The sequence below is a fragment of the Camarhynchus parvulus genome, chromosome 8 (genome assembly GCF_901933205.1).
Source record: "Camarhynchus parvulus chromosome 8, STF_HiC, whole genome shotgun sequence".
Classification (NCBI taxonomy): domain Eukaryota; kingdom Metazoa; phylum Chordata; class Aves; order Passeriformes; family Thraupidae; genus Camarhynchus; species Camarhynchus parvulus.
Genome location: NC_044578.1, coordinates 18,509,358 through 18,525,157, shown reverse-complemented (window position 1 = coordinate 18,525,157; position 15,800 = coordinate 18,509,358). Strand labels below are relative to the sequence as shown.

The following is a 15,800-nucleotide window of genomic DNA, read 5'->3' as shown; positions in this document are numbered from 1 at the left end:
CAGTAGGTCTGATTACAGGCTTTACAAATTACAAAATTATCTTGAACATGTGGGTGTTCCCATCCAGCTTCAACAAATGGAATAACTGCTAGAAAATGCAGCCCGTTAACACACAATGACTGCCACTAAAAAATATCCATGCAAAAAGATACTTAAGTTAAAATACTCGCAGTTATAGTGAAAGATTGTCCAGGCAGAATTATTTTCAGTTTTCACATTAAATTTTTTTTGTGCATAAACAAAGCATTTAAGGAAAAAAAAATGCCAGCAATTACAGAAGCATTAAATGAACTATGATGCAAATAATAAATAAATGCCTAACATACACCTCATTTCATATCCTAGCATTTCCCATTTTTAGGAGATAAACAGATTCTTGAACTTTGCAATAAAACAGAGAAATAGACCACTGGATCTTTTAATACTGAAATATTCATTAGTTCCAGTTATCCCTAAAAAAAAATCAAGCTGTCACTAAACCATAAAGATGCATTCCTTTCCCACTTCTCCCACAAGAGGATATATTAACGAAACATTTTATAAACATTTAAAAATGTTTAGATTTTATTATGATTTTGACGTGCAGGAAAGGAGACTTGAGCCGTTAAAGGCCAGCACAGCGAGTGCAGCTGCGCAGGAATGCAGAACCCTGAAGGGAGCGAGGCCTGAAAGGGCCGGCCCAGCAGGGCCAGTGGGGCGAGCTGGCGCCACCCTCTGCTGCCAGGCTGGAAATGTTAATGTCTGTCTATAGTAGAGAGATGCACTATTCTTACCCCGTCATCCCCAGCTTTCTACTGAGGTGTTCACCTCCAGCCCACCCTGCTAGTCCCTGGATTACCATACGTTCAAGTAAGATCCCTTCTAACATATCATCCCTGACACTTTAATCAGTCATTCATATCCACAAAAGTCACACACTAACTAACCTCAAAATCCTACCCCAGGTTCTCCTTAGGTATAATACTGCAACACATCTTGGCAACACTTAACCCACTATTGCCCTCCAACGACTGCTCTAAGACACTATTGCCTCATTATTTGGTGCTCTTCAGGGTGTTACACAAGCAGCTGGGAGCCTTACTCCTGCATTTGGAACCCATTTCTCATTGCATACTGTTAAACCAGGTACCCCTCTCCAGGTCTAGGCTGCATCTAGGACCCTTATAGACAATGGCCATAAGAACAATTACAAAGAAATCTTAAAAACAGCCCCTGAATGTATCCCACAAAAGAAAAGATCGTTCATTTTGTAGACACCTTCTCCTTGACATGTCACTTGCAAGAATTAATCTTTCCGCTTTCTCAAATTATGTGGTTGTGACTCTAAAAATCACCTTAAAAAGACTCCCACTGTTATAATTTAATCCTACTCTAGAGCATCATGTTTTAAAATAATTGTACTTATAAGTCTGTAAATTATGTGACTGCAAGTATCTTCCTTTAGAACTGATTAGAAGACATCATCTTATATTTCTCACCACCACACAAAATTAAGCTCCAGTTTATTTGCCAGTCCAAACTTAGAAATACAGAACTCCAGAAAAACTTACCTCCTTTAGTATCTGCAGTCCACATCATCCAACTTAAGACCCTTGCCAGGCTGCAGCATCATTCTCTTCTTTCATGGCCAGTTTTCATCCTCATTGCAAAAAGGCACTATATGAAGCATAGTCTCTCTGTCTGAAGTTGTACTGAGATATTGCTGTGGCACACAAAGGGAAGGGAAGTGCTCATGGATCTCACAGATTGCATAAGCTTACGCGAATTGAACAAGTTTATTATTTGTCAAAAATAGTCAGTGGTACTGAACTTTGTGTAATATGCTGAGATTATTATTCATGGGGTGAACAGCTGCCTGTGGCTGAAAGGTTGCAAACAGAACAGACACATGGCAGAGATTAAGATTTCTGAAAGAAATAAGGTTCAAGGAGGTAATACACAATGAGACAAACGTGTCACAGGCCAACGGGACTGGACAAGTGCTTACAGAAGCACAAGAGCCTGGAACAGCACAGATGGCTCAGACTGCCACCTGACTGGCCACAGTCTGCTTTCTATTATTCTCAGGTTCACTTTTGTACCACCACACATTAATTCTACTTCAGAATCTGACCCAGTAGAAAACAGTTATCACTAAAACAATTAACAGTCACCTTAGTGCCTCATTCAGCCACTCTGAGATCAACACTCCCCATTAAAAATGGCCATTGGTCCACTTGATCACCTGCACTTTGATGCAAAAATCAGAACTGGGAAGCCTCTGCTTTAATTTAGTCAGTAACTTCTGAGAAATACCAAATGCACAGGCAAATCCGGCGGAATGTGAAGAGAGCTGATCTCTCCCGTGTACCCCTACAATAAACAACAGGTGTACAAGCTCCCAAGTTTGCACGAACCCCCAGATGCTCACAGACAAGTACGCTTTCCTTGGAACTGTTTCCAGGCATATTCAAAAAGCAAAATAAGCTGTCAGCTGGGGCAGGTTTCGCCAGTTTTCCCGAGGAGAGCGCGGCTGAGCCGCCGCAGCCGGCGGTGTGGGCAGAGCCCTCCTGAGGCCCCGCCCCGCCCGTCCCGCCGCTGAGGGGCCCGGCAGCCCCGGCCGGGCTGGGGCCGTGTGCCCGCGGGCCCGGCAGGGGGAAGCCTCTCAGGGTGGCGAGATCAGCGGGCTCTTGAGGGGTCCTGCCTCACCGCCCACAGCAACGCGGGCAGAGCTCCAGGGTCCTGACCACAGGTGCTTCCCCAGTTGCCATCTGCAAGCTCCAGAGCAGCTTTCAAGAGAAACCTGCCAGCCACCAGTAACATTTCATCCATCTGTTCCCCGACTGAGCTGCCTGAGGTGCCAGGAGGGCTGAGGCAGCAGCTCTGACCTTACCAATGCCCCCCAACACCTCAGTGACTTGTCATTTTTGCATTTCCTTACCCAAAGTATATACAATAGAATAATAAACTACTTCCCAAAGAAAAAGCTTGAATAGAGAATTAGAAAAAAATCCTATTTTTATAAAGCATGGAATGAAATGGGAACACTGCAAAACATATTCGGTATACCAGACACCTGTGCTGTGAGACTTTGATTTTACAAAGCAGAGCTGAGAAGTGAAAATGCTTTCTCCACAGTGATAGGAGTTTTACTCCAAAAGTTAATCATTGTGTCACTTGGGTATCTGTAAATCAGTTAATCAAGACTGTTGTCTTGGTGAAGTCGCAATACTGTGACTTTAAACAAATTATATAAACATCCATAGCAGAAGGTCTGCTAACCCAAACCCACTCCAACTCAGCTAGGGCAGCTGATACTGACACCAACATAAGAACCTCAAGTTTATGCTTTTTTCCTAATAAGCTGATGTTTTTGTAGTAAGTGTTGTTAGCACATATTAACATTCACCTTGAGGAGTTAACACTCTCCCTTGTGGGTAAACCGCAAGAAGTGAACTAGCAACATCAGCTGCAAAGTCTGACTTAAAAAAAAAAACCACAAGAAAAGGTTTACTCTGAATTAAAGAATTTTATTTTGTGCATTTCAGAAATGAATAATGACATTTTCTAAAATCAGTTGTTGCTGTGATAGACAGACATGTAAAGCTCATGTTTCTGTTTTACATTACAACATGCAGTGTGAGAATGACACATTAGTTTACTTGAATTCTCAAGTTAATCATCTTTGAATAAGTCAAGAGCTATTAACTGTGTGAGCATTGGAAACATTTAAATTATTTCAACTGGGAGGAAAATCAATTCCTAATATAACATAGATTAAGGAGCACCAACTGGAACACAATGGATGCACAGTTCTTACTGAGTTATTTCGTTTAATTCTATTTTACCAATTTTAAGTTTGCCTTACTGCAAGTCCTTGAGTGTAAACTATAAATGATAATGATACAGCTCAGGATCAGTCAATATAAGTCAGCTATTTTTAGGGGATTATGACTTGATCTACATGGATATCAGCTCATTTTATGTTAAGAGTTAACATTGTTTTCTTCCCTCTTCATTTTTAAACTGTCTGGCTTGACAAAGTGTTGAGTAGCTTTTTGAGGAAAAAAACAAAACCCCAAAACCAATAAACCACCACCCCCCCAAGAAAGTTAATAACCTTAAATCTTACTTTTGTTGCTACTTAACAGCAAAGTCAACCAATATATATTTTTCCCTATTTAAAATATTTGTCACTAAAACTATGCTCAACTAATCAGCGCAGAAGCAACATTACAAATGGGCATGTTTAGAAGTTGCACAAGATATGTATTTTTGTGTACACAGTGGTGATTTATCTTTAAAATTTTACTATTAAATTAGGAAAAAACCCTAGCAGTGACAAATATGCAGTTTCTATCAGCACTGCAGGTTGCAAAACTGGAAAGCAATCTGTACATAGCATAGGAAGATTTTGATGAAAAATTACTCATGTTTTTTTTCCCAACACTTAAAGAGTGTCATTGCCAATGAATATAATTTTGACACCTGGTGGAAATCTTCAACAGTTATAGCTCTTAAGCTTCACTTCCAATTTTAAAATGTTTTAATGAAGTGAGAACAAATTCTTTTCTGCCATTTTGTTCCTGTTTTCTAAGCCACGGGAACCATAAAACATACCTTGATATAATACACAAGAATTAAGTATCCAGGAAAACAGTAAAGCCAGTGAAACAGTAGGACAGAAACCTCAGTATAAAGAATTTTGCAAAGTTCAGTGCAGTATGAAAAATACTTTCTATGCCTCTTGCACATTAAAAAAATAATCTGTAGCTGACATTTCAGTAACATTTTTGATCAAATGACATTTCTTATGCATTGTGTTGAGAAAATAAAAAATTCCCAACCCACGTACTGCAGCTCAAAAGTTCAGGTATAATATAGACGTTACCTATTCCTAACTTCTAAGGACTGAGCACTTGAGCAAGGGAATTAAAATCCTTATTAACCTTTCAAGCAAACAGTATATGGGTATAGCCACTTGCTACAATTCATCTCTTGAACCAGTTAACTTGCCTTTACAGTATCTACCTGAAATACATCTCCCTGAACAAGACAGCATGTGCACTGTACTTGAGACAGAATACAGAAACTTTGAAGTACAGACATGATAAAACCTTGATCTGTGTTTTAGTGCATTAAAATTATATCCTGTATTTATTTTTTCAGCATTTGTTGTCTAACATTCAGAAATAGTGCTTTTGCTTTTCTGCCTTGTGGTGTGGGAGGTGTTGTCAGCCTCACTCTCTGCCTGTTTATTGCACTAAGATGAAAAAATTGTATGAAGAGTTTGAGAATTACCAACTGCTCTCCTCTCAGTTTGTGAACCCTGAACTTAATAAGTACATGCAGGCATCCAAACATGAAAAAACATGTTTTCCATCATGTTCACTGGATTGTTCCCAAGGACACCACACAGTATGCTTATTGTTATTGGTGCAATTTCAGAAAGCCCAGAAGCCTCATCTTCTCCTCTCTAATAGTAGGCTACTATGTCTTTTCATTGTGTTAAGCATTTCTACCTGATTAACAGAGCTAGGATTTTCCTAAGAAAGAAGGGCTCAGGTGACCCTATCTCTTCAATAAATTAATTTAATAAGCAGTCAAGCACTTTGGCCTTCCCTAACATATAGGTTGTGCATTGTATGCACACTTCTTTTGAATTAGCCATGGTGAAAACCAGATATAAATGAAAAAACAGGTTTGCTATATGGCTCATCGTATTTAAATAAATCTAAAGACAGATTAACATAGGATGTTACCTCGTTATTGCTTGAGTTAACTCTCAAAGATTTCAAAATTTTATATATAACTTCAAAAGTTGATTTATTACAGTATTCATACACTTGATTTCTGTGGTTGCTTAGTGGAGTGTTCAATTGAACACATACAGAAACATCCCCATTATACAGTTCAATGGAGAGATAATATATTATGCCTTCATTAATGCATGGTGCTGGAGCACAAAGCATACCAAACTTAGAAAGCTAGAGGTTAATCTACTCCCCCTTAAGCATGCATTTGCAAAAACATCCATTTGCTCTTTAAGAGACGAAGAAAAAAAAACATAAGAGCTGTGCAACTTATTTTTAGCTCAGGAAGGAGAAAATTTACTTTGTTACATTAAGATTTTGTTTTGAAAAGGCTAAAAAACCAAAGCTACTTAAAATTAAGTTTGTGCATATTCTTATAATTGCTCCTTACTAAAAGTTGCTGCATCGAGTGTGCACTGCAGTTTTATTTTATTGTCATGCCCTGATTTTCAAAACACCTAAGCCCCACACAGTTATAGGGCACAGAAGCTGCTGGCATTCAGCATCTCTGAAAGTCAGGACACAACTTAAGTGATTGTGCAAAACAGTTAATTTCCCTTGTAGTGTAAGCCAAGTGTTCATTTATGCCCAATAATAAGACCACAGAAGTTTCACCAGATCAATCAAAATAAACTTTTACAAGTCATAAAGGATTTCAAGGATAACACCAATTGACCAGGCCTGAGTTTCACAGCTAAAAGGACAATACTGCCCATTCTCATTGGTTAGTTCTGGAAGTCCTTTCCAGGATGATCTGATAAAAGAAACAGAAATGAGTACTGTTGTTAGATTATAGATTGAAAAAAAAAAAGAAAACATTTCATGTTAAAGCCTTTTGGAAGATAAACTCAGTAGGAAACTGAAAAGCTTGACTAAAAGTCTGCTCTCCTACAAGCATAGTATAGCCTTTAATAATTGAGACCTAATACTTTTTTCACCTGCAGTTGTTAATTGTAGTGGAAGTGTCTCTTCTTCAAAGCAGACTCTCTGCTACTAATAATAACTGAACTTACACAACTGGTGTGCTGCTCCTGTTTCTCATTCTGGTAGTTTTGCATTTGGAAGATGAGATAACAATGGTATTCAAACTATACTTTAAATTGATTATACTGCTAAAAAGTGACAAGGGCTGGAAGACAGCATGAATACATAAACCTTCTTTTCCTCTTTAGAAACAAAAACCCCTCCAACAAACTAGCACACTTGCAAAAATACAAATAAAGCCTGTTGCTACATTAATTATTTTGTACAGAAACAAAGTATCAAAACAGAGTATTAAAAAAAAAAGTACGCTACTTTAATAAGACAGAAAAAGCAAAGAGGGTTGCCAAACTGCAAGTTATTTCTGATACTACCAAACAAGACACTTGGTCAAGACACTACATAAGGCAAAATACTGCTTCACAAATCCTTTTTTCTTCCATGTGTGGTCAGACAAACTCTTTTGTCATAAGTCCTGAATTATTCTTTTGGGCACAAATAAATATATGTTTCATGCGCTGCAGAACAGATTATATGGAAGAGATATCAAGGGCAAGGTGTTTTGTTTAGTTTAGTTTGTCTCAAATCCTTAGTAAATAAAATCGACAGCAAAAGAGGAAAAACAGTCTGTGGGTTTGGTTTGAGGGAAAACTCAAAATGCAAGTTCCTCTGTCTCTTTAGAAAACCAAGGTTATTGGTATGACAGCTTCAGAATCTTAATTTTTTCACTTAGAACACAATAAATCTAACAATATTTTGCATCATTTTATCTGCTGCAATTTTCATCTGTCACTACTTGCCCTTCAACTATTATGTTCTACAAAGTTTGTTTTTAAATACTTTGATTTATTTAAAAAATAACTCACTGACATTTTTTCTGAAACTGACTTCTTGTATGAAATAAGATGCTAATTTTTGTGTATGATTTATTTCACCCAGTCTTCACATGGATAAGTATTAGGAACTCTGCTATCTGTGAAAGGCACTAGATATCACCTGTATTCAAAATCTGACTTGAGACCTGCAATTGCACATATAGCGGTCAACTTCCTATCTAGAACTAAGAAATCCTCTTTATACAGTAGATCTGTACTCTTACACGCATTTGGATGGTGGACACCACTAGCTTGGTATTTTGAAGATTTTTTATCCGTGTTTGTTGTTACCTTACCTTTCAAGATGAACATAGTGGCGAGAAAGAACATTCTTAATCATGACTACAGTTTTTGCATATATCTCTGGACCAATCAACCTAGAGAAATACAGTTTGGCACGAAGAAAATATCCAATTGGCCACAGCCATTCCTAAACAAAGAAAGAAGGAGATGATTATCAAAGCAGTTGGTTTGAAAAAATGACTACACTTCCTCTAAAATTGAAGGAAGTAGCTCTTACAGGTCCTTGGTGATAATTAAACCCTCTGGCTACATTGTAGTTGTCATTGTCAAGAGCATTATCATAGACTCCACAGTATACCATATCACTGCAAAAAAAAAAAAGTATTATGCAAACAAAGTCTTAATTAAAAATGATACACAGAAAATGAAAACAGACATTAACCAAAACACTTGTCATTCACATTTATTGATGGTTAAGTTAGGGAGGTCTCCAATAGGTTCTGTCCTTTACATGACAGTGAAATTGCAAATAAAGTTTAAATTTATAGGAAAATGGTCAACATCTTGAAAGGACTTAAGAGTCATAATTCTACCCTTTTACTCAAACTGCAGTGCTGTACATTGTATCAAACACTCTATGTCCCAAGATGCAAATTCAACATTTTTGGTGTGATACCAAATTTGACTTGCTTACTGTGAGCAATCCAAAACCACCCAGCCACTGCCTACATAAAGAAATCAATTACATGGACTTCTAGAACAGCAAAACACTTCTACTAGGAGTACTTCCTGCAGCCTTATTTCATTGGTATAAATGAAGATTTCACACTATCACCACCACCTCTGCCCTACATCGAATAATTCCTACTGTTCTGTTTATTGTCTTTAGGAATTACCACTTGATATTATCTCTACTGTACTTACTCTGGGTCTAAGGTTTTCATGCCTAATGGACCAAGAAGCTTTTCCTCTGCTATCTGCAAAGCTTTCCAAGCTCTCTCAGGTGTAAACAACTCAGGGGCCTAATAAAATAATAAAGATTTAATGAATAATGTCTATGCATATACATACATAAGGCTGTGTATAAAAATGCAGAAGACAACAAAGAGCCTGAGTTTTGCATTACCGAATCAACTTCTGGAACCTGAAAGTCAGAGTAAGCAAGAACACAGAAGGTATCCAGTTCTTTTTTCAATTTTGATTTTAGTTTATAAACCCTTGACAAATATCATTACTGAAGCTCTTTACAAATCCAATGAAGATAAAGACTCCTTCCTTTTTAGCCAATTTGATGGGAAAAGCAGCCTCCCAGACCTAGCCATGAAAGATATTCTGAATACAGTGAATACAGCAAATTGGCAAGTCCTGTCTTGATATATTTTAGGACATAGTCCAAAATTGATGAATATTAAAAGCATGGAAAAAAGCTGCTTTCAAAAAGTTATTCCAAGCAATGTATGCTCCTGATACAATGCCATGCAGACATACCTTAGTTTTTTTTTATAACTGAACTAAGCTTGCACTTAAGTGCAAAGTCCTCCTCCCACTCCCCCACACTTACCACAACCATTGCTATTGCAAAATTTGGCCTGAGTTGGTAATCACACCATGGACTTGAAGCTCCATAGCTGTCCTTATAAATCCCACGTTTGTGTACAAGATTTGGGTGTTTTTCATTAGGATCTGCTGGATTCTCAGACACAAAGAACAGCTTTTCAAAGTGTCCTTGAATTTTCCTGTCCCACTCATCGTATGTGATAATCTCCTCCTTTCCTGCAAGATATTATAAACAGTTTTAATTTTCTGCAATCAGCCACAGTGACAACAGCAGAAGTATACTGCTTGAACTCTTGACACTTAATATAACAGGAGCAGACCAAGAGCACCTCTCTCAGTTTGAGATTTCCTACATTTAGGCCAATTGTACAGATCACAGGAACAACAGCTCACTGAAATTTCTAGTGAGACTAACACAACATCAGAATCTGCACAGGGTACATATTCACTTGGGCTGGCTAAGCTTAAAGTAACTTTGTGATTAGAAGAGTACTCCTCCAAAAGATAAGGGACTTCCTATGATATTTATGTAAATATTCCCAGCAAGGGGTTTTCTGTGTTATGAATACAGACACAAAGATAAAATAAAGCATCCTGCATGATTTTACTTCGCATTCTTGTAATGAATAATGCAATCATCATAATACACAGCAACCTTATCACTTATACCCATTTTGAGAAAAGGTATTCAGGCTCTGAAATTCCTTTGTAACCCACAGAATAAACTATCTGAAATATTGAGAAGACAATATAAACTTCCAATAAATTTTTATAATGTCAAAATATACTTTCTCAAGTTTTTGCCCTTTTACCCCTAAATCTTCTTCTGAAGTTATATGGTCACTATTTCATTGTTTTAGTTATTTTTATACCCCAGTAATACAATTATAAGATGTGTCTGTTTTTACCATGTCTTTTTACAGTGACTCCACGAAATGGAAATATGTTTTTCCCAGATAAATCCATCAACCAGCGAACAGCCGACTTGCACAGGCCAACTATTTCCACAGCAGAGCCATCTCTAAAATAATAATGATAAAAACCCCTCATTATTTACTTTAAGAAGGCTATTAAAGCTCAATAAGTAACTGAAACAATTAAATTCATAAGTCTCTTGTTTAGACAATTTATTTTTTCTTATTTTCCTAGTATTCCTCTATTTCTCAGTCAAGGAATGAACTTCATTGTAAACTGGGTAGCAAATTATCTTTTTGTGTCCAACAGCCTTATTTTAAAGTGGTATTATCATACCCAGCTAAATAGCACAAATGGAAGATAATTTTCTACCAGTGATTAAGAACATGAAAAAAGGATCAACCCCAAATGTGGTCCTCTGATGTTAAAATGTGGTCCTCTGTGCTCAATACAAAGCTTCTCAACTGCACATACACTTCTGTAACTTAGGTGACAGTTCTGCCATAAGAGGCTATTCAAGTCAAAAGTGAGGGATTAAAATTAGGACTAAATGCACTTACTGGACTTGCTTCTTTTTTCAGGTAATATTCAGGTAATCAGTATATGCAAATATTTCATACTGTATCATACTCAGCTTTACTGTCTACTTGATGGAATTTTCTCTCTCATATCACCAACTCAGCTTCTTTTGGAAAGTACCTCATCCGCTCTTGGTTCCTAATTAAAATCTTTGACTCGTCAAACAAGATAACATTTTCTTCAATTCTTACCCATGGCAATTAATTTGAAACTGATACTGTACTAAATTCAAGCAAGGATGCCTGCAGCAGTTTGCTAGCACATAATAAAGAGCCTATGTCAAAATGCTTAATCTCAACTCTTAAAATGTAGATGCTGTAAATATTTTTGAATTCAAACTTAGAAGTATTCAAACAACACAATTATCAATATATAACTCAGATGAGAAGTTTGAATAACAAAGTACTGCTAGTACAGCAAATATACACTATTTCCTAAATTACATTTTACTACCTGAATTCAGAAGTCAACTCTTGGCATGGAGCTAAGACTGTGACAGAAGCCATGGGCTTCACCCACGAACATAGCTGCCCAAGAACACAGCTTTTGACTTCAAAATCAGCACAAAGGAAAAAAATCCCATGAACATTTTAGTCGGTAGAAACATTTAGAACATTTGAGCAATAACCTCTCAGATGTGTCAATAGAACTCATAGGTTCTGCAGAAGAATTTAAGTTAAAAAAAGAATTAAAAAACCCTGCCTCAATCCTGGCTTTCATACCTCGGAGTAGCTGGAATTCCTGTGTTGCGAGCCTTGTCGCTCTCTCCCATTTTATCCATCCAAGTACCACAATTGAAGCGGTTTCCTCCAAACACAAAGCCAGTTTCATGGTCAATGCCTGCAGTTACATTAAAACCTGACAAGAAAGAATATCAGGCGTTAAGTTAATTTTTTTAGGCAAAACAAAATCTCAACTACCCACACCCCCAACCCAAACTTCCTAACAAACAAAAAGGCCTTCCAACAAGAGACCTGAGGTAGGTTTCTGAAGGCAACTGTACTTTAAGTGAAACTTTAAAGGTAACTTGCACCATAACATATGACCAGTTGCTAATAATAAGTTATTATTTAGGCACTTCAAGAATATTACATATATATATATAAAAAGTCATACAATTTAGTTACAATAAATATATATTTTAAAAAATTCTCAATAGAAAGAGAAAATAAGAAGAAAAGGAAATACAAAATATACTCATCAACTTTTGCTGTTTTGCACAGCAAGTGTTCTGTGTATGTTACCTTCATCTCTCATTTTTTGGTCAATCTGAGGACCAGCATTCCTTTCTCGAAAATTTATGCCTTCCATATGTCGTTGCATTGCTTCCTGTATTACTTCATAAAGTGGCTGATCCTAGATTCATTACATGTTTGGATGACATGTGAAAAGCAAGATGAAAAATGAGTAGAAAGCATTTCTTAAATCTCTAGTTTATATGATATTCCAAAGCAACTCCCACACCATCAAACATTTTCAAGCAGCATTCTTGGCAATGGCAATAACATTGTATACAACTTTTCATATAAACATTTTTCAAGACAAAAAGCAACAAAAAGATTTAGAAGTCGATGGAATTTTTTTTCTTCCTTGCACTTGGTCTAATCAGGCGATGCAAGAAGTGCCTAAAATGTGGAATTCTTGTGCTATAATCAAATTTCACCATAAACAACAGATAGCAACAGGTTCTTGTAGCTAGAAAAAAATTACATCCTTTCATTAAAACATTATAGTTTTGTTAAATAGTTCAATTAGAAGAATTTTTTACCACAGTGCCTGCAGGCTGAGGAGAAGAGTCATCTCTTGGGTACATCCTAGAAACAGGACACCTGAGAATATCTAATCCATTGGGAACAATTTTACAGTACTCCTGGATGCACTGAAGCCACCACCACACAGCATCACGACAGTTGTATCTGGCATGTGTCCCCCCACCGAGCAGATTGGGAATAAGACCATGTCTTAAAGTCCCAGCATATGCTAAAATGATATTTCTAGAACAAAAGAAAAATCACAGTCTTGACTAAGTTGTCTTCAAGGCCATTGTTAGACCAAGTATCAAGTACAAAGCATACAGGGTTACGATAATAGCAAGAAGACAAACAGCATTTTAATAATAGATTCCAAAAGTTTGCTGTTGAAAGCTACAAATTACTCAATTTAGTATGAACTTCTTTTACAATAAAAAAACCACCCATTCCCTATCAAATTCCTCAACATGAATACGTTTAAGTCAGTTTGTACAAAATATACATCATCTATTCATACGGAAAAGATAATTTTCTTTTTAATAGGTAGTGATATAGATCCTAAATCAAAATCCCATTGAGGTCACAGGGAAGGTTTTTATTGACCTTGTATATGATTACCCTGGTATCCATTCTGATGGGTGGGGTGGAATGGGGACGGAGGGCAGGAGTAGATGGGAAATTCCTATTAAAATACAGAGAGATGACAGCAACTGAGGTTATGAGAAGTTTCATTTGAGAACCGTTGCGCATACCTTGCAGAAAACATGGATTCCAACTAGCTTGAAAAGGCAAAATAAACATCCTAGTTGACTGCAGATCTCTCTGCATGACAAAGCTAACAGGTGGACAAATGTACAGCAGCATAAATACATGCTGATTTACACCAACTAATTTTTATGTTTCTATTATGTGCCAAACTCCATTCAAATTAATATTAATCAAAATACCAAATTCATCTGGCTTATGTATGGCTCATTTGTCAGGTTAAATATTTATAGCTACCAGATAACAACAACGCACAATTAGTTGATATCTAGTATCAACAGAACAATGCTTGCAGTTACAAAAAAGACATGACAGACCTGCATTCATGCCTTTCTGTTTAGAACAGTATTCTCTTTTGCTACTTCAAGTTTTTACATAAACAATTCTGAAATTATTGCTTAGCAAGAATGATGCAAGTACTAGTGAAAAAATCACTTTGCTCAAGGACAAACAGTAGCACTGCTGGAGTTAAAACTATCTTATCTCTACAGAACATCAGCTTTGTATCAGTGCTAAGAAGGCAAAAGACTATTTGAGTAGTATTTTTAATCCCACTTAGAGGGAGCTCCCAAATACGTCTAGTGCCATTAAAGTTTTATACTGCACATCAAGTGTTTGAAACATCTTGTCCATCAGCTCAGGTTTTGAGAGCATTGCTTTTTTTCTAAGCGTCTACAAAGCCAACATGAACCAAGGCTAGGCCAGTCTTACCTTGCTTCTAGATAGCGCCCAGTAACTAACAGTAGCCCTCTTAGTGCAATAAAAGTATCCCTTCCCCATGAACGAAAAATTCCAGAAGAAAAGTGAGGTAAACCTGAAAAGAAACATCATTATTCATTTAATTAATTGATATAGTAGAAATTTCCAGGCACACATGTACAAAATAACCAGAAGTAAAAAACCAATCCTCATATATAACTTTTTCCTAGATTGTTAATTTGAAATATCTTAATCTCCTAGACTGAGTTCTTGATAAATACATCCTATTCTAGAATAATGTCTTCTAGAATTTCAAGATCACACAAAAGCATTTCTCATACCACTAATAGTGACGTTTTAATTTTTATTAAATCACCTGGCAACTTAACCAAAATCTAATTAAAAGAAACAGAAAGAAAATTAACCAAAAAATCAGAATTATGATTGGAACATTTTGTTGGAAAGAGTTTATGCATGAGGGTTGTGGCATCTCAGCAGCATAAAGGGGATGAGACTGTTCTCAGACACTGTGAAAGACATTCTGCCTCTCTTTTCCAGAAGCTTAGAGATCTACATTTTACTGCAGACATTATAACATGCAGCTTTAGGAATGTTCCTAACTGACAAGGCATAATAATTGCAACAGTAACATTCATACTTGTCTTTTCTGCCATTTGTTTCCTTTTATGATCTATTAAACAGAAACTCCACATGGCCAAGTTTCAAACCGGAAGTCTCTTGTGCATGCTCAGTCACTTTACCAAAGTATTTGCTAATTCTCAAATATGGCCTCCACATCTCTGCAAATTTATAGTACACGGCAGCAGCACTTGAGAATGACAATCTGGGTACAATTTAAAAATCTCAGGCACATCTACCAGTGAGTATGTGAAAGGAATATTTAAAACCAAATCCTTCAGTATAATTAATCTTTATGACCAGTTTAAGGGAACACTGTGTCTCTCTGCTTCTAGGTTACACTGAAGCAGGCAGATGGAATGTTATTAAAATCCAGAAACTAAGAGCAATAAAGCTACACAAGAATGATGGCAAAAAGAAGAAAAGCACTCCACTGAGAGAGATGCCACAGCATCTGTGGATGCTTAAAAGTTTCCATGGCTTCAGAAAAGGAATGAGCCAACTCAGAACCAAAATAAACTCATTCTAAGCCACAGGAGATAATACTTTGGACATAGGCAAATGCCCATAGGAAGACTGCCAGATGCTGGCAGAACATTTGGAGGCATAAATACTACTTGCTGATTGCTTTTATGCTCTTTCCTTTTGGAAACAGTTTTAGATCAGGAGTTCTGGTCTGTTAATGGTTCTTTCTGAGAATGTGTAAACCATAAATTCACTCTTGTTTCTGTATAAAAATTCACTTTTTAATTTCACATTTATAAAAGACAGACTAAAACCCCTTATGATAAGTATACTTATCTCAACCAAGTCTTCTGGAAAGGAAAACAACATTTTTTAGATCTCTGTGTATGGTAACAGCAAATATAGCAAGAAAAGTCTCTAAATAAAGCATTTATATATAAAGCTCTCCTTCCCAACCCCCATGAATACTACTAGAGAAAACTCCCATAATTTTAACATGAGCAAATCTTTACCTTAAACACAAGGCAAAGTGAGTGAAA

General features: G+C 36.7%; 1 protein-coding gene across 3 annotated transcripts in view; it reads right to left on the bottom strand.

Moving 5' to 3' along the window:
• Nucleotides 1-3,522: 3,522 nt before the first annotated feature.
• AGL (amylo-alpha-1, 6-glucosidase, 4-alpha-glucanotransferase) overlaps nt 3,523-15,800 on the bottom strand; it is a 34,319-nt gene continuing 22,041 nt past the window's right edge. For all 3 annotated transcript variants that reach the window (XM_030953379.1, XM_030953381.1, XM_030953380.1), the window contains 10 exons: nt 14,170-14,272; nt 12,711-12,936; nt 12,187-12,298; nt 11,665-11,800; nt 10,357-10,469; nt 9,453-9,664; nt 8,816-8,913; nt 8,169-8,256; nt 7,945-8,078; nt 3,523-6,546 (listed from right to left, as the gene is read on the bottom strand). In XM_030953379.1, coding sequence (XP_030809239.1) covers nt 6,429-6,546; nt 7,945-8,078; nt 8,169-8,256; nt 8,816-8,913; nt 9,453-9,664; nt 10,357-10,469; nt 11,665-11,800; nt 12,187-12,298; nt 12,711-12,936; nt 14,170-14,272 — 1,340 coding nt within the window. In that variant the 3' untranslated portion in view covers nt 3,523-6,428. The remainder of the gene's footprint in view (nt 6,547-7,944; nt 8,079-8,168; nt 8,257-8,815; nt 8,914-9,452; nt 9,665-10,356; nt 10,470-11,664; nt 11,801-12,186; nt 12,299-12,710; nt 12,937-14,169; nt 14,273-15,800) is intronic.